This window comes from Phalacrocorax carbo, chromosome 3, assembly GCF_963921805.1.
Source record: "Phalacrocorax carbo chromosome 3, bPhaCar2.1, whole genome shotgun sequence".
Classification (NCBI taxonomy): Eukaryota; Metazoa; Chordata; class Aves; order Suliformes; family Phalacrocoracidae; genus Phalacrocorax; species Phalacrocorax carbo.
In genome coordinates this window covers 129,251,244-129,275,364 of record NC_087515.1, presented here as the reverse complement: position 1 = coordinate 129,275,364, position 24,121 = coordinate 129,251,244, and the positions used below count along the sequence as shown (strand labels likewise).

At 67.9% G+C, this 24,121-nt stretch overlaps 1 protein-coding gene across 1 annotated transcript in view; it reads right to left on the bottom strand.

Moving 5' to 3' along the window:
* Window positions 1-708: 708 nt before the first annotated feature.
* DNMT3A (DNA methyltransferase 3 alpha) overlaps window positions 709-24,121 on the bottom strand; it is a 48,048-nt gene continuing 24,635 nt past the window's right edge. Inside the window, exons 5-23 of the mRNA XM_064448418.1 lie at window positions 20,510-20,556; window positions 19,601-19,747; window positions 11,162-11,374; window positions 10,905-11,063; window positions 10,704-10,811; window positions 9,966-10,122; window positions 9,620-9,769; window positions 9,293-9,337; window positions 8,649-8,728; window positions 8,341-8,453; window positions 7,403-7,586; window positions 7,219-7,303; window positions 6,710-6,855; window positions 6,324-6,414; window positions 6,086-6,234; window positions 5,887-5,972; window positions 5,297-5,366; window positions 4,929-5,047; window positions 709-4,826 (exon numbers count right to left, since the gene is read on the bottom strand). Of these exons, the coding sequence (XP_064304488.1) occupies window positions 4,685-4,826; window positions 4,929-5,047; window positions 5,297-5,366; window positions 5,887-5,972; window positions 6,086-6,234; window positions 6,324-6,414; window positions 6,710-6,855; window positions 7,219-7,303; window positions 7,403-7,586; window positions 8,341-8,453; window positions 8,649-8,728; window positions 9,293-9,337; window positions 9,620-9,769; window positions 9,966-10,122; window positions 10,704-10,811; window positions 10,905-11,063; window positions 11,162-11,374; window positions 19,601-19,747; window positions 20,510-20,556 (2,291 nt within the window). The 3' untranslated portion in view covers window positions 709-4,684. The remainder of the gene's footprint in view (window positions 4,827-4,928; window positions 5,048-5,296; window positions 5,367-5,886; window positions 5,973-6,085; window positions 6,235-6,323; window positions 6,415-6,709; window positions 6,856-7,218; window positions 7,304-7,402; window positions 7,587-8,340; window positions 8,454-8,648; window positions 8,729-9,292; window positions 9,338-9,619; window positions 9,770-9,965; window positions 10,123-10,703; window positions 10,812-10,904; window positions 11,064-11,161; window positions 11,375-19,600; window positions 19,748-20,509; window positions 20,557-24,121) is intronic.

Genomic DNA, 24,121 nt, shown 5'->3' with positions numbered 1-24,121 from the left:
CTGGGAGCCCACCACCTGCCCTTGGGACCCCACTGTTGCCTGGACCCCACCACCCATTGCCTGCTGGCCAAACTGCCACCCATGGGGACCCCTGCGCCTCCTGGACCCCCACCCCCAGGACGCCGAGAGGACACACAACACAGGACGCCAGGGAGGTTTTTTTTTTTCTCTTTTTTTTTTTCCTCTTTTTTTTTTTTCTTTTTTTTTTTTGCACAAAAACAGTACATTTATTCAAGTGTTCTCCAGCACAAGTACATTAGAAAGGAGCTCGTCTGTATTATACTCTTCTGGGCACGAAAGAAAAAAAAAAAAAAAAAAAAAAAAGGAGGATGGGATGGAAGCGGAACGGACAGACTTTCTACATCTGCTGCACGCATTGACCTTTAATTAGTTCAGAACAGCTATGTCACGAGCAATACTTACACAGATACAACAGAGTGCCGGGCAAGCCCCGCGGGCCAGAACCATACGGTGAAATGCACAGTATTCAGCGGCAATAAATAGAGAAGCGACCCTAAAAAAACAAACCAACAAAAAACAAAAGGAACGAACCGAGAGAGAGAGAGAGAAAAGTAGAAAATAAAAGGGGGGGGGGGGAGGGGAAGAGCAGCTGGGGGCGCTGGGCCGGGGCGGCCGCGGCGGCGGCGCCGGCACTGCCGGGAATGTGGCGGTCGGGCGCGGGCTGAGCCAAATCATAGGAGAGGAGGGTACCAAACTCTACACGTTTATTCCTCGGTATGAGTACATGATTCCCCACACATAGTTAAGCGTCAGCTACTTCAATGTCTAGGCTAAAACACATGAAATCTTCTCGTTTAGTTTTCAAGTACAAAGTTAAAATGCCTTTTTGTTTTTTGTTTTTTTTTTTTTTTTTTAATAATAATATATAAGAGTAAAATAATAGTGCTCTTTGAAACTCCACTACAAGAAAACAAAACAAACAGTCATTGTCCAGACAGCAGACTTAATTTAACAATATATACTTTTAATAAAATGTTTTAGCACCGTGTTTGTCACCTACTCCCTCGGCGGATCTTAAGGAATTTAGGCTTTTTTTTTGTTTTTGTTTTTACTCTTTCATCTAGGGATGTGCAACAAAATTTGTCTGTTTGTTTTAAAAAAAGATGTAGGTCGGGTACGTTAAAAACTGAACTCTTTCCCCAGGTGTCCCCACGGTCCCCACCACCGCCGGCGGCTGCCGCGGAGCCGCCGCCGCGCCCCCGGCACCACCGAGCCGAGCCCGGCGCCTTTCCAGTTGTGCCGCGACGGGAACCCGCTTCCCGCCGGCACCGGCTCCGGCACCGGCTCCGGCGTCCCGGCCGCGGGCGCCCGGGGCGGGTGCAGGAGCCGCCTGGGACGCGCCAACCCCGCGCCGGGCCGGCGCCCCGCGCTGCAGAGCTGGCTGGGACCCGGCGAGGGTCCCAGGGAAGGGCTGCAGGGCTGCGCCAGGCCAGCACGGCGCGGCGTGGCGCGGCCCCCCTTGGCACCCCCAAACCCCGCTGCGGGGCCGTGCGGGACCCGCAACCATCGCTGCAGGGCGGCGCCCGGCTCGCCAGCGATGCTGCAGGACCACGCAGGACTCGCACGCGGCGCTGCGGGGCCCTGCAGGACCCGCGGGCAGTGCTGCGGGGCTTTGCGAGGCTCGCTCCCGGAGCTGCAGGGCTGCGCAGGACTTGCCAACGGTGCCGCAGGATTGTGCAGCACTAGCCCCCAGCGCTGCGGGCCGTGCCGGGCCAGCACCCAGCCCTGCAGGGCCACACAAGACTTGCAGCCGGTGCTGCAGGGCCACGCGGGACTCGCCAGCAGCACTGCAGGGCCACGCGGGACTCGCCAGCAGCACTGCAGGGCCACGCGGGACTTGCACGTAGAGCTGCAGAGCCACGTAGCACTTGCACCCAGCGCTGCGGGCCGTGCAGGAGCTGCAGGCAGTGCTGCAGTGCTGCGTAGGACTCGCACGCGATGCCGCGGGGCTGCGCAGGACCTGCTAACACTGCTGCAGGGCCACGCAGCGCTGGCCCCCTGTGCCGTGGGCCACGCAGGACCCGCAGACAGCGCTGCGGGGCGGCGCAGGACCTGCGAGCGGTGCTGCAAGGCTGTGCAAGACTCGTGTGCGATGCCGCAGGGCCGGATAGGATTTGCATGCGATGCTGCAGGGCCACGCAGGACCCGCAAACAGCGCTGCAGGGCCGCGCCAGGCTGACACGTCCTGTGCCAGACTCGCCCCGGCGCTGCAGGGCAGCACCGGACCCAGCCCCGGGACTGAGCCAGAGCCCACAGCCACGGCTCAGCACCCGGGGCCGGGGGGGCCGCGTCCCGCCTCGCCTCCTTTACCACCCGGCAAAGCTGGGCCCCGCGGTGCCCCCCACCGCGGCCACCCCACGCCGGCTCAGCTCCCCGCGCCGCCCGCATCGAGAGAGGGGCCTCCGAACCCCCGGTAGCACCAGGCGTGGTGGGGAGGTGGGGGGGGGGCCCCCGTGGCCACCCCCCCACCCACCCCCACCGCCGTCAGTCCCAGCACCTCAGCACCCCGGGGCCGCTGGCGCGCCTCGCTGCCAATTAGCCAGCACCCCGCAGCGAGCGGCCGGCGGCCCCCGCCCGCATGCGGACCCCCAGCACCTTTCACAGTTAGAGAAGAGACGGCGATGGGCCAGAGACCCTCCGTGAGCCTCCCCCACACCGTAGCACCAGTCCCTACCCCTGCCGGAGCCCCTCTGCTCCAGCACCAGGCACAGGATCCGGCCACCCCAGCAGGCGCTGGGGATGTGGGGCAATGCCCCCGCACCGAGCCGGACCCACCGACCTCCTGTGGCACCCACAGCTGCCAGACAAGTAGCACCATCCACAGCAACGCCAGCACCTGCCCGCGTCCTGCCTGCACCCCGCCTGCCCGCACCACGGCTCCCCTCTGCACCGCCAACACCGTCGCGGCTCTTGGCCCCCTGCGGCCGAAGCTGCCTGCCCTCTGCACCAACACCGCCGCTCCCGCGGGATCCCCGCGCCCACCGTGCGCCTCACGGACACCCATCGCCCCACAAAGGGGGTACGGGGCCACCGCCGGCACGGGGCACCGATGGGACACAGCTGCTCCAAACCCACGCTCGGATAGAGGAGCGATGCCCCGAGCCGCCCGGCGCACAAGGCGATGCCGCGGGCAGCGCCAGGGTCTCTTCCCGGTCACCGGGGCATCACCCTCCTGCCGGACCAGCCCATCCCCACAGATGTAGCACCAGGGTACGGGGACCCGCAGCCGTCCCCGTCCCGCGCCAGAAGCGCCCCAGCCACGCTTCCGGCACCGCTCCGTCCCGCGCCTGCTCCCTGCCTCCCGCCCTGCCCGCGTCCCTGCCGGCGCGGCACCGCCACGGCTTTCGGCAAGAGCCCGATTCACAGCACCCGTGCCCCGCGCCGCCCCGGCAGCCAGCACCTGCAGGCAGGAGCAGGCAGGAGCATCCCGCCGCCGCCGCCGGGTCGGGGAGGGGGACAACCAGCACCGGCCTGGCCGGGGACGCCACGTACGCAGAAGAGCACCAGTACGTTTGTGCGCGTCGCGGGCAGGGCGGGCAGCGCGGGCAGGGCCGGGCAGGGCAGGGCGGCCGCCGCCGCCGAGGGAGGCGCTTCCTTTTAGGACAGAAAAAGGTTATTGCATGACTCGGGATGGAGATGCTTCCCGCCCGGCCGCCGCCCCGGCCCCCTCCCGCGCCGCTCGCTCGGAAAGGCCCGGCACGTAAGGCAACATGGAAGCTGATGTCTCGACTCACCCCGCTGTTTAAAAGCACCATTATGAAGTCAGGTTGTACAGTAGTAACAGTACCTTTTATATATATATATATCTATATCTCATATCTATCATATATATATAAACTGTAAACAAGAGGTAACAGCGGCTTCTAGGATTTGCTTTCTTCAAGGTTTCCCGTGTGGTAGGCACCCAAAATACTGTAGAAAAGGTGTGTGTTGTGGTGTGTGTGTTCTCGGCTTCCCTGCCAGTTGGGTTGGCTCCATATCACCAGTGAACGGTGCTGGTGGAAAAAAAGAGTGAGGCTCAGTCGCTGGGCGTTGCGGAGCCGGCCGAGCGCCTCCCTGCCGCTTCGCGCTCCCCCCAAGCTCGCCGGGCCGGCGGCCGGGCCGCGAGCTCGGCGCACGCTCGGCGCAGACGGAGCGGGTCTCCTTCGCCTCCGCCTCTCCCGGCTGGGGTTTCCCGCTGCCGTTTCCCCTCCTCCGAGAGCAGAGCTGGTGACGGCATCTCGTCTCGCCCGCTGCTCCGAGAAGCAGAAACCAAACCAACAGAAAAACCCAGCCAGAAAAGAGCGGAAAATTAAAAGGTTACCCAAAAAAAAAAATGGTTTTGGTTTTTTTGTTTGTTTTCTTTTTCTTTTTTTTCGTTTCTTTTTTTTTTTTTTGTCGTTTTCGTTGGTGGTTTTTTTTTGTGTTGGTTTTTTTTTTGTTTGGTTTTTTTTTTTTGTGGTTTTTTTTTTTTTTAAATAGGCTAAAAGCTGAACATTGGAAATTCAGGAGAGGACACCGAACCCTTTCGCTCGGGGAGACGTGCGCCGGGTTCCCGTCGGGCTGCGAAATCCCGTCTCTCTTCTGGGTGCTGACTCTTGTCTCATTCCATGTTTTCACTTCTCTTAGCGTGGATGGTTTTGTTTCTGACTCGCTCCGTGTCACCAGTTCCTGTCTGTCTCTCTTAAACGCAGGCAAAGTATTCCTTCAGGGGAGCAAAGAGGTGGCGGATCACCGGCACGCTCCAGGATCTGCCGAGCAGTCTCTGCCGGGCCAGGCGGCTCATGTTGGACACGTCTGTGTAATGCACCGGGAAGCCAAAGACCCTGCGGGGCACGGGGAGAACAACGGGGAGCGGGGTCAGGAGGGTGCCGGCCCCCCCCCACGCGCGCGCAGCCCCGCGGCGAGCCCGAGGGCGGCCGTGGTACCTCTCCATCTCCGTGCACCACAGGATGTCCTCCTTCTCGTTCATGAAGACGGGGAAATGCTGGTCCTTGCCCTGCTTGATGGAGTTGGAGCGAGTGGTGATAGTTCGCACTTTGCTGAACTGCAAGAGGCACAGGCTCGTCATGCCGTGGGGGGTGGGATGGAGCCCCCCGGCGCGGGCAGGCGGTGCTGCCCGGTGCCAAATCCGAGACTCCCACCCCGGGATGCCGGTGCCATCGCCACGTCCCTCCTCCACCCTCACGGGCCGCCTTCCCTGCAGCCCAAGGAGCCCGGGAGCGCCGGGGCCGGCCGCAGGACCCCACCGCCCCCTCGGCCGCGCCGTCCCCGCTCCCTGCGTGCCGGGGCTGACCTTTGCTATCCTGCCATGCTCCAGGCACTCCTGCAGCTCCAGCTTATCGTTGACTGTGGATGCGAGTGGCCTGGGGGGCAGAGAGACAAGGTGGGCACAGGGTGGCAGTGCTGCGGCCCCGTGTCCCCATGCTGGCACCCACATGGGCGCAGGGCGGCTCTGTGAATGGGGTTTGGGGTGCGCAAGGCTTTTCAGGGGGGCTGCAGCAGCCCATGGTGAGAAGCAGCTGACCCCCCGGGAGCCTGCTTGCGGCCACCAGCTGTATGCCACTGTGACCCCTGTCCAGGAGGGACATGGAGGGCAGCTCTGTGCCACCCCACCAGCACGAGGGAGACAGGACAGCACTCGCTGCCTCTGAGGGGGCCACTGCTCTGGGCTTTTGGGGTGTGCTGTCACCCAGAGCTACTTCAGGAGCCTCCAACTGCTCTCACCCAGCACTGACTGGGGTCAGGGGACCCCCAGAGCCACGTCTGGGCACAGGGAGGACCCTTTCTGCACCCTCCGGTGCCTGGTGGCCACCCCAGCCCTGCAGCGGGCAGGCAGCCGCCGCGGGCAGGTGAGCTGCTCGGCTCCGGGGTGCTCTCACCAACCTGTTCATCCCGGGAAGGTTCCCCCAGAAGTACCGTGCCCTGTGCGCTGCAGACACTTCTTTGGCATCAATCATGACGGGGTTGGACTGCGAGAAGGGAGAGAGGCGAGGAGTCAGCAGGGCTTGGCCGCCTGCAGTGGGGCAGTACCCTCGGGGTCCCTGGGGCCGGGTCCAGAGGGTAGCGGCCCCCCGGCACTCACCTCCAGGAAGCGCGAGATGTCCCTCTTGTCGCTCACCCCCATGGCCACCACGTTCTCGAAGAGCCAGAAGAAGGGCCGGTCGTCGCCCTCCTTGGGCCGGGCTTCGTGGAGCAGGCGGTAAAACTCGAAGAAGAGCCGCCCGGTGCCCTCTGGGCAGGAGAGAGCACGAGAAGGGCCGGCGTCAGCGGTGGGGGGCCGGTGGCAGGGACCAGCCCCAGCCTGGTGGGGAGACACCTACCGTAGAGCCCCTTCCTGGCCGGGTTGACGATGGAGAGGTCGTTGCAGGGGCTCCCCCCGATCACCAGGTCGAAGGGGCCCCACTCCTGTATCTGTAAGGAGAGCCCCGCGGTGAGCCGGCGCCGGTGCCAGATGCTGCCCGGGCGGGACGCTGCCACCTGCTTGGGGGACAGTGCACCCGCCGGGGGGGCACAGCTGGACACGCGGCGGGGGCGGATGGTGGCCGAGATCCCCGTCGGGATGGCGAGGCCGTGCCGGTGAAGCCCAGCACGTGGCGATTCACAGGACAAGGGCCCGGACCCGTCTCGGGGGACACAGGGGCGCTTTGGGGGGACCCGCTGCCTGCAGGGAGGGGGGAGCCGCGGGGGGCCGGCGGGCAGGACGTACGTGTTTCTGGGTGACATTTCGGACGTCCCCGACGTACATGATCTTGCCCTGGTGCCTCACCATGCCCACGGTGATGGAGTCCTCGCACACCTCGGAGGCGATGTAGCGGTCCACCTGGATGCCCAGGTCCTTCAGCACCAGCAGGCCTGCAGGGAGCGGGGCTGGGGTGGGTGGCGTGCGGGTGACGGGCCCCCACCCCCTGTCCCCACCCGTCCCGCCCTGGCAGCACCACCATCCCCGTGCCATCCCCCTCCCTTGCCCCTTACAAGCGTGGGGACCCCCAGGGCAGAGGGGACAGCAGGGGTTCCCCACAGGAGTACCTGGCTGGGGGTCCCGCAGGTGACATGGGACCATCCACCCACTGCTGACACCCTGATGGGTGCAGGACCCCCCTGCCCCAAGGCTGGACAGTTGTGGGGTGCCCCACTCCCTTCTGGCCCCCACCCAGTCCCAAACATGCCCCATGGAGGGTCCCTGTGGGGGGTGCCAGGCCAGGGACCCCCACCCACCTGTGGCGATGCCGTCAAAGAGCGAGAGGACCCGGATGGGCTTCCTCTTCTCAGCCGGCACTGGCGGGTACACCTTCGGCGGGTCCTGAAAGCCACAGGTGGGTGTCAGGTGGGGAGGGGGGACACGGGAGGCAGCGGGGAGCCTGGCTGGGGCCGGGGGGATCCTTCCACAGGGGCAACTCACAAACTCCTGGTCGTGGTTGTTGGCGAAGAACATCTGGAGGCGCGAGGGCCAGTCCTCCCGCCGCCGCAGCAGCCCGTAGACGCCCTTATGGCCGCACATGTAGCAGTTCCAGGGGTCCTCCTTGATGGCCGCCTGGGCTGCCCCCGGGCCCACCAGCAGGTCCACGCACTCCACGCAGAAGCACCTGGGAGAGCCGGTGTCAGCGGCAGGGCTGGGCCCGGTGTCCCCCGGCAGCATCCCCCGTGAGGTGCTGGGGAGCGAGCGCAGGCGGCGGTGGGGGACGGCGCCCCTGGCACGGCCCTGCTGTCCCAGCGGGACTAGGGCCAGGCTGCGGCCGTGCCCCTTGAAGGCCAGCGGCAGGGGGGTACACCAGGACCGGCAGCCCTACGCTGGGACCTGCCGCACTGCCCAAACCCCCGCCAGCCCCATGCAGAGACCCGTGGCATCACTGAAACCTCCCAGCCCCACACCAGGACTGGGGCACCACCAAAACCACCCAGTCCCTTGCCAGGACTGGAGCTCCACACCAGGACTAGGCACCACCAAAACATCCCAGTCCCAAACCAGGACCTGCGTCACAGAATTCCCGTGCCAGGACTGGGGGGCACCGCCAAGACCTCCACAGCCCCACATCAGACTAGAGAGTCACCAAAACCTCCCCCATCCCCAAGCCAGGGCTGGGGCATCACCAAAGCTTCCCAGCCCCGTGCTAAAACTGGGGCATCACCAAAACCTCCCCAGCCTCATGCCATGACGAGGGCATCGCCAAAATACCGCACTGGCACCGTGGCACCACCAGACCGCCCCCAGTCCCATACTGAGACTGTGGCATCACCAAAATGTTCCAGCCCCACACCAGGAGTGGCATTACCAAAACCCACAGCAGGACCGTGGCGTCCCCCAAACCTCCCCAGCCCCACACGAGAGCGGCCCCGGACCTGCAGCAGTTGTTGTTGCCGCACATGAGCACCTCGCGGCCGCCGCAGCAGATGGTGCAGTAGGACTGGTAGCCGTCGTCGTCGTACTGGTACGCGCACTCCAAGAAGCAGTTCTGTGGGAGAGGCAAGGCGTGAGCACGGCACGGCCTGAGCCCTGCGCCAGGGACACCGGGACGCAGCTGCCAGGCCGGGCACCCTGCGAGGGCACCGGGGCAGCTCCTAGCAGGGAAACCTCCAGGACAGGGTGTGTGGGGGGACCCGTCCGTGCCCGCGCGCCTGATGCCGGGGCTGCCCGCGCTGTGCCGTACCTTGCAGTTTTGGCACATTCCTCCGATAAATAGAGGGTGCTCCAGGGTCACATTGAGGCTCCCGCAGGAGATGCAGATGTCTGGGGGTCAGGAGGGAGGGGAGGCGTTACCCCCAGGCTCTGCCACCCCCCGGCACCCTGCGCTGGGGTGAGCCCAGTGTGTAGTGAGCAGCCCGACCCCGAGCCATGTCCTGCTGCGCCCCCAGCCCCAAACTGCTGGCACCATCAGGACAGCCGCTGCGGTGCGACAGGGATCAACCCTAGGGACAGCGGGGCAGGGCACCCACCACCTCCCCGGCCCAACAGCCCCCCCCAGCCCTGCCTCGCTCCATGCCCAGGCTCAGCCCTTCCCATGCCGGTGATCCCAGCCCTGGGCAGCGTGTCCCAGGGGTCCCCACCACCACCTGGGGCAGTTCCCATCACATCATGGCTACTGCAGTCCCTGCTCCCAGCCAGGCTGAGGGGTGGGACATGCCCATCCTCTGGCCCCTTGAGCTCCCCCTGCCCCCCCCCTCCAAGCCCCCTCTGCCTCCCAGCTCTGCAGCCAGAACTGGTGCCCCGCTGGGGAGGGACCCTCCACCCCATCCCCATCCCTGGGGGCAGGATGCATCCCAGCCCTGGAGCAGGGCATTGCCCCACACTCACCTTCGATATTCCTGCATTTCTGCCGGACCTCGTAAACCAGCCGCTCTGGGGAGGGAGAGAGGTGTCAGGGTGGGGGAGGTCTGCCTGGTGCCAGCGTTGCCCCAGCCAGGTCCCCTCCACACAGTCCCTGCAGGGGGGTGAAGACAGGGGACCCCCGGGAGGCCCCTCAGAGAAGGGGACCTGGCCCACAGCAGCTTTCACTGCACAGCCCCCCATGGCGAGCACGGCCCTGCAGGCACCAGGACTAACCCCAGCAGGGTCACAGCCAAGCAAACCCCCGCGGAGGTGGGGTGAGTGTGGGACCATCCCCAACCCCCCAGGTGGTACCTCGGGTGCGCTCATCGATGATCTCCTTGACCTTGGGCTTCTCTGTTGTGCTTTTCCTGGGTTTTTTGGCGGGTGGGGGTGGTGCGTAGGCAGCTGCTTCTGGCTCTACCCACATCTCCGTGTAAACTTCTTTGTAGGGGTTTCGCTCCTCTGCAAGGGGCACATGGGGTCCCGTCAGCCCTGCGCCCCACAAAGGACCTGCCAGCCCCATGGCGCTTCCTCCGCCCAAGGCTGCACCACCCCAGTGATGCTGGAGCCTACGGCCAGGAGTCCCTGGGGACACTTGCCAAGACCACCAAGCAGGTCTCCGTCCTGCAAGCAGGGCCCCACACCTCCCCTGGCTCACCTTCGGGGGGCTCCAGGCCCTTGGGGCCAGAGGGCTGGAAGCCGCCCAGGGCCCACTCGATCATCTGCTTGTTCTGGATCTCCACCACCTTGGAGGTGTCTGTCTCGTCGTTCTCGGGGCATGCCGGGAAGATCTTCCCCGCTCTACTGCTCGCCACCTGCCGGGGGAGCCACAGGCCCAGCCATCACCCACCAGCCCTGCCGAGGGGGTCCCTGCCCTCAGTGCCCCCCACCGCTGCTCCAGACACTGCCTGCACTGCCCAGCCAGGCAGCCTCCAGCCCCAAAGGGACCTACACAGTCATACTCCCCCACATCGCCCCGCAAGAAACCCAACACCTCCCAGCACTGACAAGACAACCCCAGAAAGCCAGCCCTGTCCCCAGCATCACCCCATGAGGACTTCAGCAACTCCCCAGAGACCTCAACCTCCCCTCCCCAGCTTCCTCAGCAGACCTTCAGACACCCCTGGCTGGGACAAGAGATTCCCAGACACCCCCAAAATCTCCTTAGGGAGTCCCCTAGATCCCCCCACCCTTTCAAGAAGCACTCTTGTGCTCCCCAGGACACTGCTGGGGGCAGGAGAGGCAGGGCTGGATCCCAGTGGGGTGGAGGACCAGCTGCCTGCTCCCGCAGACCTGGCCCAGGGCCGGCAGGGCAGACCTGCGCAGGCACCCATGTCCCCCTGAACCTCCTGGCGCTGGAGGGGCCGGTGCTAGCCCTGCAGCTGCTGGTGCTCACCTGCAGCACCTCATAGATGGCTTTGCGGTACATGGGCTGCTTGTTGTAGGTGGCCTGGTGGAAGGCGCTGGCGAAGGAGCTGAGCGGCAGGAGCTTCTCCACACACACCTGAGAGAGGGGAGACGTCCCTGAGCTGGGGAGACGCCTGGGAAGGGGCGGGGGGGGGGCTGCCTGGATCCCCACCCCACAGGGGCGACTTACCACTGAGAACTTGCCGTCCCCAAACCACATCACCCAGCGGGTGCCCTCGGCTGCCCGGCTCCGACCCGTCATCCACCAGGAGACGATGCGCCCGGGCCACCAGGAGAAGCCGCGCAGCTTGCCCCACACCAGCTCACCGATGCCGAAGCCCCGGCCGTCCTGCGTGGCAAGGAGACGGGGGGGAAGGTCAGAGGCCGGCGGGGAGGGGGTGCCCCATGCCCGCAAAGCCCCCCTTCCCTAGCCAGCCATGCCCTCACCTCGTACTCGGGCTCGTCGTCGGCTGACTTGGAGGTGTTCTTGTCGACGGCGTCGGCCACCACTGGCTCAGGCGTGGTGGCCACGTTGGGCGAAGCGGGGTCGGTGGGCTGCTGCGAGGCGGGGGGGCTGGCCTCCTCCTCCTTCTGGGGCTCTGCCCGCGGCGTATCCTCCACCATGTTCATCACGGCGATCACCTTTGCCTTCTTCTCCGCCTGGGGAAGGGGGCACAGACGCGACATGCCGGTCGGGGCAGGGCTGCGGGGCACGGCTCGCCTGGCGCCCCGAGGTGCGGGCGGGGGTGGGCAGGGTGCCCTGGGCCAGCCCAGCTTGGGGGGCCGCACTCAGCGGCACCACCCAGCGCCTGGCACGGCCCTGCGGTCCCCCAGGGCAGCCCCCCGCCCCAAAGCAGCGGGGTGGTGTCCCAGCAGCCTCCCTGGGTGGGCCTGGGCCCCCCACCCCGGCGCCCTGGGGTGCTCCCCTTGGTTCCCGTGCCTCAGTTTCCCTCTGCCCTCGGAGGGGGGCGGCGTGGGGAGCGTTTGCCGAGGTGCCGGGGGGAAAGAGGCGGCGGCCATCCTCATCCTCCCCCCAAAAAGAGGCTGCCCCCCCCCGAAAGTGGCTGTCCCCGCTCCCAGCCTGGCTCCCCCGGGCCGGGGACCCCAGCCCACCGGCGGCACCCCTGACCCCGGGCACCCCCGCGCTGTGCCCGGACCGAGGGGGCTGAACTGAGCCGAACAGGCCGAGCTCCGCCGGGCCGGGGCCGGCCTATACCCGCGGCTGGGGAGTGCTGGGTTGAGCCGAGCCGAGCCGAGCCGGGCCGGGCCGGGTCGCCCTCCCCGCGGTGGCCACCTACCCATGCGGGCTGGACGCCGCGGCGGGCCGGGCCGAGCCGAGCCGAGCAGGCCAAGGTGAGCCGGACCGAACCGAGCCGGGCCGGGCCGGGCCGATGTGAGCCGGACCGAACCGAGCCGAGCCGAGCCGGGCCGGGCCGATGTGAGCCGGACCGAACCGAGCCGGACCGAACCGAGCCGGGCCGCGGGGCACGGCCGGCGGTTCTTTGTCTGGGCTCCCCGGGTCACATGGTGCCTCCCGGCCCGGCTGGTTGGCTGCGGCGGGAGGGGCCGCGCGGCGCCGAGGGGACAGCCCGGCTCGGCTCCGCTCGGCTCAACTCGGCTCCGCTCGGCCCAACTCGGCTCCGCTCGGCTCAACTCGGCCCGGCTCGGCTCCGCTCGGCTCAACTCGGCTCCGCTCGGCCCAACTCGGCTCCGCTCGGCTCAACTCGGCCCGGCTCGGCTCCGCTCGGCTCAACTCGGCTCCGTTCGGCTTGGCTCAGAGAGCTGGGATCGGCTCCATTCGGCTCGGCTCAGTCCGGCTAGGCTCGGCTCAGCTCCGGCCCGGCTCCCCGGTCCCTTCCCCGCTCCCCAGGCCCGGCCCCGGTGTCGGGCGGCAGAGGAGGGCCGGGGTCTCCCCGCTCAGCTCCCGGACCGGGCCCTCGCGGTACTCACCGGCCCGGCGGCAGCGATCCCGTCCCGGCTGGGCTGGGCTGGGGCGGGCTCCCCGCCGCGGGGCCGCCTTTTGTCCCGGGGCCGCGGCCCCCCCGGCCCCTTTGTGCCGCGGAGCGACGGGACGGGGCGGGGGGCGGCGGCGCCCCGGGGGGCCTCGCCCCGGCACGGCAGGAATCCGCCCGGGGGGCTCCGGCCGCCCCCCGCCCCCCCACGCTGGCACCGGGCGGGACCCGCCGACCCCCGTTCGCCCCAGCAGCGCATCTGCTGGGGACCGGCTGGCTGGCTGCTCCGGGCTGGCACCAGCCCCGCTGCACCCGTTCGGCCCAGTACGGGCACCGGTGTGGGAGCAGCTGGCCCAGCTCGGCCCGGCGGCGCTGGCTGGGGAAGGTCATGTCACCCAGTTCAGCCCAGACCCACACGGCACTGGTCTGGCACACGTCACCCAGTTCAGCCCAGACCCACACGGCACTGGTCTGGCACACGTCACCCAGTTCAGCCCAGACCCACACGGCACTGGTCTGGCACCGCATCGCCCAGTTCAGCCCAGACCCACACGGCACTGGTCTGGCACCGCATCGCCCAGTTCACCCCAGACCCACAAGGCACTGGTCTGGGACCAAATCGCCCAGTTCAGCCCAGACCCACAAGGCACTGGTCTGGCACCACATCGCCCAGTTCACCCCAGACCCACAAGGCACTGGTCTGGGACCACATCGCCCAGTTCAGACCAGACCCACAACAGCACTGGTCTGGGACCACATCGCCCAGTTCAGACCCACATGGCACTGGTCTGGCACACGTCACCCAGTTCAGCCCAGACCCACACGGCACTGGTCTGGGACCGCATCGCCCAGATCAGCCCAGACCCACAACAGCACTGGTCTGGCACCGCATCGCCCAGTTCACCCCAGACCCACAACAGCACTGGTCTGGGACCGCATTGCCCAGATCAGCCCAGACCCACAACAGCACTGGTCTGGGACCGCATCACCCAGTTCAGCCCCACACGGCACTGGTCTGGCACACGTCACCCAGTTCAGCTCAGACCCACACGGCACTGGTCTGGGACTGCATCGCCCAGATCAGCCCAGACCCACAACAGCACTGGTCTGGGACTGCATCGCCCAGTTCACCCCAGACCCACAACAGCACTGGTCTGGGACCGCATCGCCCAGTTCAGACCAGACCCACAACAGCACTGGTCTGGGACCACATCGCCCAGTTCAGACCCACACGGCACTGGTCTGGCACACGTCACCCAGTTCAGCCCAGACCCACAAGGCACTGGTCTGGGACTGCATCGCCCAGATCAGCCCAGACCCACAACAGCACTGGTCTGGCACCGCATCGCCCAGTTCACCCCAGACCCACAACAGCACTGGTCTGGGACCGCATCGCCCAGTTCAGACCAGACCCACAACAGCACTGGTCTGGGACCACATCGCCCAGTTCAGACCCACACGGCACTGGTCTGGCACACGTCACCCAGTTCAGCCCAGACCCACAAGGCACTGGTCTGGGACTGCATCGCCCAGATCAGCCCAGACCCACAACAGCACTGGTCTGGGACCGCATCGCCCAGTTCACCCCAGACCCACAACAGCACTGGTCTGGGACCGCATCGCCCAGTTCAGCCCAGACCCACACGGCACTGGTCTGGGACCACGTCACCCAGTTCAGCCCAGACCCACACGGCACTGGTCTGGCACACGTCACCCAGTTCAGCCCAGACCCTCACGGCACTGGTCTGGGACCACATCGCCCAGTTCAACCCAGACCCTCACGGCACTGGTCTGGGACCACATCGCCCAGTTCAGCCCAGACCCACACGGCACTGGTCTGGGACCACGTCACCCAGTTCAGCCCAGACCCACACGGCACTGGTCTGGGACCGCATCGCCCAGTTCAGCCCAGACCCACATGGCACTGGTCTGGCACACGTCACCCAGTTCAGCCCAGACCCACACGGCACTGGTCTGGCACCGCATCGCCCAGTTCAGCCCAGACCCACACGGCACTGGTCTGGCACCGCATCGCCCAGTTCAGCCCAGACCCACACGGCACTGGTCTGGGACCGCATCGCCCAGTTCAGCCCAGACCCTCACGGCACTGGTCTGGGACCACATTGCCCAGTTCAGCCCAGACCCTCACGGCACTGGTCTGGGACCACATTGCCCAGTTCAGCCCAGACCCACATGGCACTGGTCTGGCACACGTCACCCAGTTCAGCCCATCAGCACGCACCCACACCAGTACTGGCCCAGTCTGGACCCAGCGGTCCCAGCTGAGGCCTGTCCGCAGGCTGCACCCCCAGCAGCGGGCTGTCCCGCAGCCAAGAGCCGACCCTCCCCAAATGACGTTCCCCGACTCTGGCCCCGCCAAGGCACAGCCCTGAAGAGCCGGACAGCCCCCGCAGCCGGGGTGCGTGTGCCCCCCACAGCTGGGCACCCCAAGAGGTGGGACTGCCTGCACCGCGCCGCGTGCTCGGAGGCCGGGCTGGGCACTGCTGCCGGGGGCGGCTCCACCATGTCCCCTCTCCTTGGCCATCGCTGGCGGTGGGTGGGAGGGGGCCCTGCGGGACCCCCGGGTGGGAGGCTGAGCACCGAGCGGCTCGGGGGCGCGGGCAGCTCCTGCAGCACCCAGGGAGCAGGACCGAGCTGCGGCACGGCTGCCGCGGGGTGCCCGTGTCACCCTCCCGGCACGGCGGCGTGTCTTAGGGAGCGAGTTTTCCCCTGATGCTGAGCAGAGTGAGGAGCCCAGGCGGGAGCCGCGGTGGCAGCCCCGGGCTGTGATGGGACATGTTTGGGGTGCCCGGCACCCCAGGAGGGACCCTGCCAGCACACCGGCAGGCTCTGCTGCCCTCACCGCCCTCCCTGCCAGCGCCGGGGCAGGGGGGTCCCAGGACCCCCAGGCAGTCGGTGTCCCGCAGATCGGTGGCTCCTGAGCTCCGGGACCCCTTTGTGTTGCAGAGTGGAGGGACAAAGGGGCGGATGGCCGTCACCCCGGGGCATGGGGCTGTCCCCCAGGTCGGAGGGCTGTGAGGCTGGGAGGGGGGTGGCAGCAGAGCTCTGCTGCCCTGCGAACCCCCACCCCGCCCAGGGGAGCACCTCGGCCAAACCGCCTCGCCTCGGGACCCCAAACTCCAGCAGCAGGGCTGCACCCCAACGCCAGGCGAGCTGCACTGGGGGTGACAGCAGCCCACGGGCACCCCGACCCCTCCAGCACCCCTCGGCCGTGCCAGAGCAACAAAGCTGCTTTGGGGACCTGGAATAAAGTGATCGGGATAGGAATCACCCCTGGCAGGAGGATGGGGTGGGTCATGCACCGCGGCTGGGGGATGCACCCGCTGTCCTCGGGCAGGGACCCCCCCGGCAAGGGGCACCCAGGGGCACTGCGGTGCCGTGGGGGGAGCACGGGGCACCCCCTGGGGCTGGGGCCATGGGAAGGGGCTCGAGGGGTGCCAGAGAAAGGCTGCAGCCAAAGGAGGGGGGAATGGGGAAGAAGCCCCAGCAGAGGCCTGGGGGTGACAAAGCTGCTGGGGGGGTGCTTCTGCTTTGTCAGGAGACAGGCAGGAGTCAGGAGAGGGAGGAAATCTCCCATCCGCCGGTTGTTAAAGCAGAGATAAGCCTGGACCGCACGTCCAGACAATCAACCGAACCCTGGCCCACCTGCCCTCCGGCCACAGGCAGCTCTGCCTAGCCCCTGCCCCTGCATCTACACCCCCACCACCTGCTCCACCCCCATCCTCATCCTCATCTCCATCTCCATCCCACTGCCACCCCCAACCTCATCTCCATTCCATCCCCACTCCCCCCCCCATACCCTGCTCCATCCCCATCCACATCCCCACCCCACCTCCAGCCCCAGCTCCATCTTCATCTCCATTCCCATCCTCACCCCACCCCCATCCCCATCTCCATCCCCATTCCCAGTCCTTGTCCTTGCCCCACTCCCACACCCATCCTCATCTCCATCTCCATCCCATCCCCTGCCCCATCTCCATCTTCATCCCACCCCCATCCCCATTCCCTGTCCTTGTCCTTGCCTGGCCCCATCCCCATCCTCATCTCCATCCCATCCATCCCCATCCCCATCCCCATTCCCTGCCCCATCCCTGCCCCACGCCTGGCACCGGGTTAGGGGTGCGCAGCCGACACCAGGGCCCAGCTGAGGGTGCCCCAGCACGGACGGGCCAGGGCCAGTGCCCGGACCTGTGCGTTACTGCTCCGGCTGCAGCCCCAGTGCTGGCCGGCAGCAGCGATGGTCCTCGGAGGCTGTGGGGGGTGAGGAAGAGGAGGGAAGGCTGGAAGGGGCCAGGCCATCCCCATCCCCGTCGCAGCAGGGCTGGTGACCCCAGACAAACTGCTGGGACGCCGCCAGGCAGCCTCTGCCCCCCCAAATGGCACCGGGGCACGGGTGGCCGGTGTCCCTGCCGCGGGTGGCTCGGGACACCGCCAGCCTGCTTCGCTCGCTAAAAATACGCCCCAGAGGTGACTGATTACAGGTTTGGGGACCTCCGCAGAGAGGAAACCGCCGGTGCTGAAGGGCTCCAGTTTGGCGAGACAAGGCAGGGCTGGCGCCGGCACCGGGCAGGTTTGCCGGGCACGGGGGGCCGTGCCATGGGGGTCCCTTCCTGGGGAGGGGGTCCTGTCCCACGGCCCCTGGCACCCCCAAAGGGCCAACCCCCTTCGGGGCACGGCCAGTGCCGTATCGGAGCACGGCCAGCCCGGCGTCCGGCACGGGGAGCTCACCAGAGGGAGGGAAAGGGCAAGGCTCCCCCCACGACGGAGCCACACGGGCTGTGGGTGGCATGTCCCGTCCCCGGGGGCCGCGTCGCTGACACCACCGGCAAGTGACAATTGGTGCTGGGCAGGCGGCTCCCGGGCGGCTGTCAGCTGTGATCGGGGAAAAGGCCGCTCCAGCCTGAAAACGTTTCAGGCTTTCTCCCCGTAATGAAAAGAAAACACTTGTTCTTATTAGAAAAATAAAGGAATTGAACGCGGCTAAATTCAGCATTGTTTGAGAATGAGAGACTCCTCAAAAGAAGTATTTTGATTTTTTTAAGCATTTTTTTCTCAATTATTTTTGGCTGACGAGCGATTCTGGCTGACCTGAATCCGCATGTGTTTTGGCGAGTGAACCGTGTGTTGGAAAATTGTTACTCGGCGGCCGCAACCACCAGCCTCCCCGGCCGTGCCGAGCCGCGGTTCACCCCGGACGCTCGGCACGGCGCGGCGCAGCCGGGGGGCTGCGAGGCCAGGCACTGCCAGGGCAGCCCCCACCGGCCCGCGGCCGGAGCCCACGGCGCAGGGGCCCGTCCGTGGCTCTGCCGGGGGCGGCTGCGGTGCTGCCGGCGGCCAGAGCGCGGCTGCAGGCAAACGCCTGCATCGCTGGTGCCCCCCGCGCCGGGCAGGGGCAGCAAACCACGACCCCTCCAGGCACGCAGCCCGCTCGCGCTGGGGGTACCTCCCCCCCCCCCGGACACCCCCCAGCACGCCCCGGCTCCGCAAGCCCCCCCTGTGCCTGGCTAACCTCTGCCTGCCAGCAGCAGCCGCACACGGACCCTGGGTCCAGCGGTGACCCCCCCACAGCCCCGGCTGTGGCAGCCCCGCTGGGGCAGCAGGACCCCCCTGTGCCTGTGCCGGCCCCCCACGAGGAGCCGATCCACGAGATCCCCTGGCACAGCCACCCCAGCCATGCCCTGTGCCCCATGGGGACACTGTGGCCATGCCAGCCGTGCCCTGTGCCCCACGGGGACAGCGTGGCCGTGCCAGCTGTGCCCTGTGCCCCATGGGGACATTGTGGCTGTGCCAGCTGTGCCCCATGGGGCCACCGTGGCTGTGCCCTGTGCCCCATGGGGACACCGTGGCCATGCCCTGTGCCCCATGGGGACAGCGTGGCCGTGCCAGCTGTGCCCTGTGCCCCATGGGGACATTGTGGCTGCGCCAGCTGTGCCCCATGGGGACACCGTGGCCGTGCCCTGTGCCCCATGGGGACAGCGTGGCCGTGCCAGCCGTGCCCTGTGGGATGCTGCGGCCATGCCAGCCTCCCCCCGTCCCCGCGCAGTGCCAGCGTGACGGTGCTCGACAGCGCAGGACTATAAATAGAGCCGGGGGCGGCGGCGGCGCAGGGGGGACCTGTTGCCAGGGAGACCCGCTGGCAGCGGGGGACGACACTGAGAACGGGGTGAGGGGGAGCAGCGGGGACGCCGGTGGGCGTGAGATCCCCGGGTGCCTGCAGAGCCCCTGCCCCACGGCCCCCCACGCGCGCCCGGCGGCACCGCAGCCTGCCCGCAGCCCTGCGCCTGCGCCGGGGCTCCCGCCGCCCCCCAGCCTCCCGCCGCTACCCCCGGCTTCACTGATTTCGGCTGCGTCACGGCGCGCGCTGGTTCCCCAGGAAACCGGCAGGAACGGCACATCCCGGCACATCCCGCGGGAGAAGGAAGGGCCCTGCGCTGCCCGCACCGGCGGCTGTGCGCACCGGGCTCCTGACCCCCGGCTTACGGTGGCCCCCGGGGGGGGACGCAGGCGGGAGTGAGGCTGCCCGCCCTGGCCATGGCACGAAAGCCGGGTGCAGGCAGGGCAGCGGCACCGCCGCAGTGCTCGCACGGCGACCGCCCGCCCCACTGCCAGCCCCATGGCACGGCACGGCACAAGCCGGGGTGCCCTGCGGCGGGGCCTCCCGCCCGGGCCCCCACCCTGCGCTGACCACCCCTCGTGCAGCCGGTCACCCCGGCACTGCCGGCAGAGCGCTCTGCGCGTGCCGTGTTTTGCCGGAGCTTTGCCTGCCGTCGTTAGCAATGCCACAAGTAGCCGTGGAGACAGCTAGACACCGCTGTCTCTTGGGGTGCTCGGACCACGCAGCGCCACGCAGCCCACCCCAGCATCGCCGCCGCGCCCCCCTCCCCGCCCGCTCCGGCGGCGTCTGGCTCCTTACCTCCCTTTTCCAGCGGGCCAGCCACTCGTCCCGCTTCCTCTTGCTGATGTAGTAGGGGTCCCCGGCCTGGAAGGTGTGCCGCTGCATGGGCCGCTGCCGCAGGCTCGACTCCCAGCCCAAGCCGCCGCGCAGCCGCCCGCGGGAGCCCTGCCGCCAGAGGGAGAAGAGAGGAGGCTGAAGGCCACGGCTCCAGCGCTGCGGCGGGCACCGGCGATGGCAGCGCACTGGGAGCCGTGGCCCGGGACAGGCAGGGCTCTGGGGAATGGTGGTGGGGGGAACGAGCCGAGCTGCTCGGTGGGGGCTGGAGGTGGGCACCCCACTTGTGCACGCTGGGACTGGCCGGGGGAGACGGGCACGGGGGGAGCTGCCTGCCCGGGTGCGCACACACACACACGCACACACACATGTGCACGCACACGTGCACACACACACACACACACGTGCTCTGGCCCACATCTGCACCAGGTCCTGGATGCGCCAGGGCCCGGCACCATGCTGCGGCTGGCTGCGCCTCGATGGCACCGCCGGCACCGTCCCGGGCACGGATCTGCCCCAGGCCGACGTGCTCTGCCCGGGCACCTCGGGGGGGCGTGGGGTCAGCCCGGGCAAGCGCCGTCCCACGGGCAGGGCAGGGTGGAGGGGGGTTCACCGGCCTGGCCGCGGCTCGGTGCTGTCCGGTCCCCAGCAGAGAGGCAGGCGCTGCCTGGCTGTGTTGGGGTGCAGGAGCCCAGGACCCCCATCCCGCTGGGGACCCCATCCCTGCAGCTCTCCCATGGCCGCCGGTGCCGGGGGACCGGGGGGTGCTGGTTCCTGCGGGCACGGGGAGCGCCGTGCTGGCCGGTGGGGTGCCGCGCTGTGCCCGTCTGCTGCGGGTGCCCCGGTGGGGGCCCAGCCCTGGGACATACTTGCCTCCATTTTCAGGGTGTCAAAGTTGTTTTCTTCCTTCTCTTCCTTGCCTGCACACAGAACAGAGAGGAGCCATCAGCCAGGGGGATCAGCTCGGTGCCATGGGGCAGGGCACCCTGGCCCCCGTGGGGGAGAAGGGGGCCCACCTGGGACCCCCAAGCCTGGCTGGGGGCTGGCCCTGGGTTGGGGAAGGGCACCCATCACCACCGTGTGAGGCCTGGGCCGTGCTCCCGGGAGGTCGCCGGCTGCCGGGACGTGAGCTGGCTGCTCCTGTGCCCCCTCCCCACACCCCAGCTGGGGGGTCTGGGGGATCCGGAGGGTCTGGGGGAGCGGCCCGCGCTGGGGCTGGGGCAGGCAGGGGAAGCGTGCGGAGCCCCACCAGCTTCCTGTGCTATCGGCACATCTCGCGCGCTGCAGGTACGCGCCGAGCCGCTGCCAGGAAAGCGGCTAAAAATAACCCCGACCGTTTCTGGGGTTGCAAACCTCCGTGCGCCCCGAGCAGCCGGGTCAGAGCGTGGGGTGTGCCGGCGTGCGCATGCGGGGGCACCCACCCGCCCGTGCCTCGCCGCGGGCACTGCTGGGGCCGGTGGGTTCCTGTGCCGGCAAGGGGACCTCCCTCCTGGGCGCCGGCATCCCTCCTGGCTGCGGGGCACTGGCTGCCCCGGCACAGATGTGGGCTGCAAGGGAGGGGCTCAGTCAGGACCCCCAGTGTCCCCTTGCCGGCTGAACTCGAGCCCTGTTTTGCTGCAGGGCGCAGCCACAGCACCCCCCGGATGCCCACCCAGCCCTGCGTGACACCGGGACAGTCCCCCGCAGCTGGCTCGCGGGGACCTGACCCCACCACGGCAGCCGTCCCCTGCTCCAGAAGCAGCAAGGCCGGAGCAGGACAGCGGCTGAGAGCCCTGCTCTGAGTGCCGGGGGGCAGCGGGGGACACGAGCCAGGGGTAGAAGTGTGTGCACACCCTGGGGGTGCCCGGGCACCCTGTCCTCCTGGCCCTGCCCACAGGCATGGGGATCTCAGGTGGGGAAACTGAGGCACAGGAGAGGGGACCTGGCCTGTTCTGAGATGCAGGTCCCCTCTGTCACTGGGTCCAGTAACTCAGGTGCTGGGACTGGCCAAACCGGGGGGCACTGACCGAACTGGGGACATGCAGCCGGCATCCCCGCACCCTCTGCTGCTGTGCCCACTGCGCGGCCGTGGGGCACAGAGCCCAGTGCCGGGCCGTTACCGGTGCCAGGGCTGCCGCAGCACCCTCCTGCGCCGGGCCACGGTGGCCCCACGGCTGCAGCTCGCTGCCTGAGCATCCCACACGTGCCCAGCACGGCCGGGGCTCGGCAAAGCCCCCGGCCTCGGTTCCTGCCTGTCCCAGCATCCCGCGGCAGCACCACGACCCACGCTCTGCTGCGCTGACGGGCCAGGACGCAGAGCTACTGACCGATGGCAGGACCCCGGCCGAGACTTTCCCCCAGATTTCAGCAGGGGTGGGACCGGGCGGCCCAGCCAGACACCAGCTGCGTTTGCAGGGAAGCGCTGGAGAAGAGAGGAGGGCAGGGAAGAGCCTCCAGATGATCGAAAGCACCTGCCCGGCAGGAACACAGGCAGCTGCCGCTCTGCCTGGGCGGTGAGAAGAGCAGGAGGATGAGCACCATGCGCAAGGGCGCTGCGGGCAGGTCATGCCGAGGGAGGATGGGCTCCATAATGCCAAGGGGAAAGGCCTGAACACCAGCCCGAGACTGGAAGGCGAAGCTGGACCTGCTCACGGCACCCATGTTCATGGTACCCACGCTCATGCACCGTGCTCAGGGCACCGTGCTCGTGCTCCTGCCAGTGCCCACTGCTGCCAGCCTCTGAATCCAGAGCTCTGCCCTGCAGGGGAGCTGGCAGCAGGGCACCCCCGGGGCTGCCTCCACCCCATTCCACGCTGGTCCCCACATCAGGGTGTGCTGCACTGACCCACACTGTCTCAGCCTGTCTGGTCCAGCTCCCCTCGGCTGCCGTGGTCAGCCTGGCTCTGGGGCTGCACCATGACCCATGCCTGACCATCGCATGCCCAGCCCAGCAAGCTCCCCGCAACTGTCTGTACCGCACTGCCAACTATGGCTTCTCCGCTCCCTCAGCTGCTGCTCTGTGCCTCGTGACTGCAGCAGCATCTGCATCGCCCCTCTCCATCCAGCCCTGCCTCATCATCTCCATCCCAGCCCTGCTCATCCATCTCCAGCCCTGTCTCTCCCAGCTCCAACCCAGCCCTGCCTCTCCCAGCTCCATCCCAGCCCTGTCTCTCCCAGCTCCATCCCAGCCCCGTCTCTCCCCTCTCCATCCCAGCCCTGCCTTTCCCAGCTCCATCCCAGCCCCATCTCTCCCCTCTCCATCCCAGCCCTGCCTCTCCCAGCTCCAACCCAGCCCTGCCTCTCCCAGCTCCATCCCAGCCCTGCTCATCCATCTCCAGCCCTGTCTCTCCCAGCTCCATCCCAGCCCCGTCTCTCCCCTCTCCATCCCAGCCCTGTCTCTCCCAGCTCCATCCCAGCCCTGTCTCTCCCAGCTCCATCCCAGCCCTGCCTCTCCCAGCTCCATCCCAGCCCTGCCTCTCCCAGCTCCATCCCAGCCCCATCTCTCCCCGCTCCATCCCAGCCCTTCCTTACTTGTCTCCATCCCTCATTCAGCATGGCCGGCAGTCGGTCTCTCTGCTGATCCAGGTGGAGAAGCCCCCAACAGCCAGAGCCTGATGCCCCTCGTTCTCACCCCATTTCTGCTCCGCAGCACCCTGTGGTGCCAGTGCTGTGACACCCCAGCTCCAAGCCCCCTCTGCTGCTGCCTGTCTGTCCCCCACTGTGGGGAGCGCACAGTCCCCCCATCCCGGCCCCCCATCCCAGCTCATGGCTGGTCCAAGCTGCCCCATCCCACCACCCGGCATGTCCTGGCCAGGAGGGATGGCGGAGGGCTACAGGCCGGCGACTGCGTGGGGGGCAGCCGCGGCCAGTGCTGGGCTCCCCCGTGGCCTGCGCCGGAGCTGGGCTCCCCTTTCCACCTGCAGAGAGCGGAGCCGCTCCTGCGTGATCAGCCACGGCCAGGGAAGGTGCCGGGGGTGGAAAAAGCCTGTCCCTGGTGAGCGGCGGCTCTGCCGGTGCTGGGAGCCGGTGACAGACACGGCGCAGCCCCGGGGAGCCCGGTCCCCGCGGGGGCCGCGGCAGGCAGCACGGCAGCGTGCCGTGCCCGCGGCGCTGCGGCGGCTCGCCCCTGCCCAGACAGGACTACGGGCGTGTCTGGGCAGCGCACGGGGCTGGCACGAGCCGGGGAGCGGGTGCCTCGTGTCCGCCGTGCTGGGGTCTGCAGGGGAGCTGTGGGTCTCGCGGCAGGCGGGGGCACAGGGCTCGGAGCCCTCCCCAAGCTGCACACGCAGACCTGCACCCACACTCACGGACACGACATGGCCATGGACTGGTGGAGGCCGGGCCCCGCTGGGGTTACCGGGGTCCAGTCCCCGGCTCTGGCGGGGCCACCCAGAGCTGCTGCCCAGGACCGCGGCCGGAGTCCGCATGGCTGGAGACCCCACCACCTCCCCGGGCAGCCTGTGCCCGTGTCAGCCTCACGCCGAGGAGTGTGTCCTGGCACTGGGC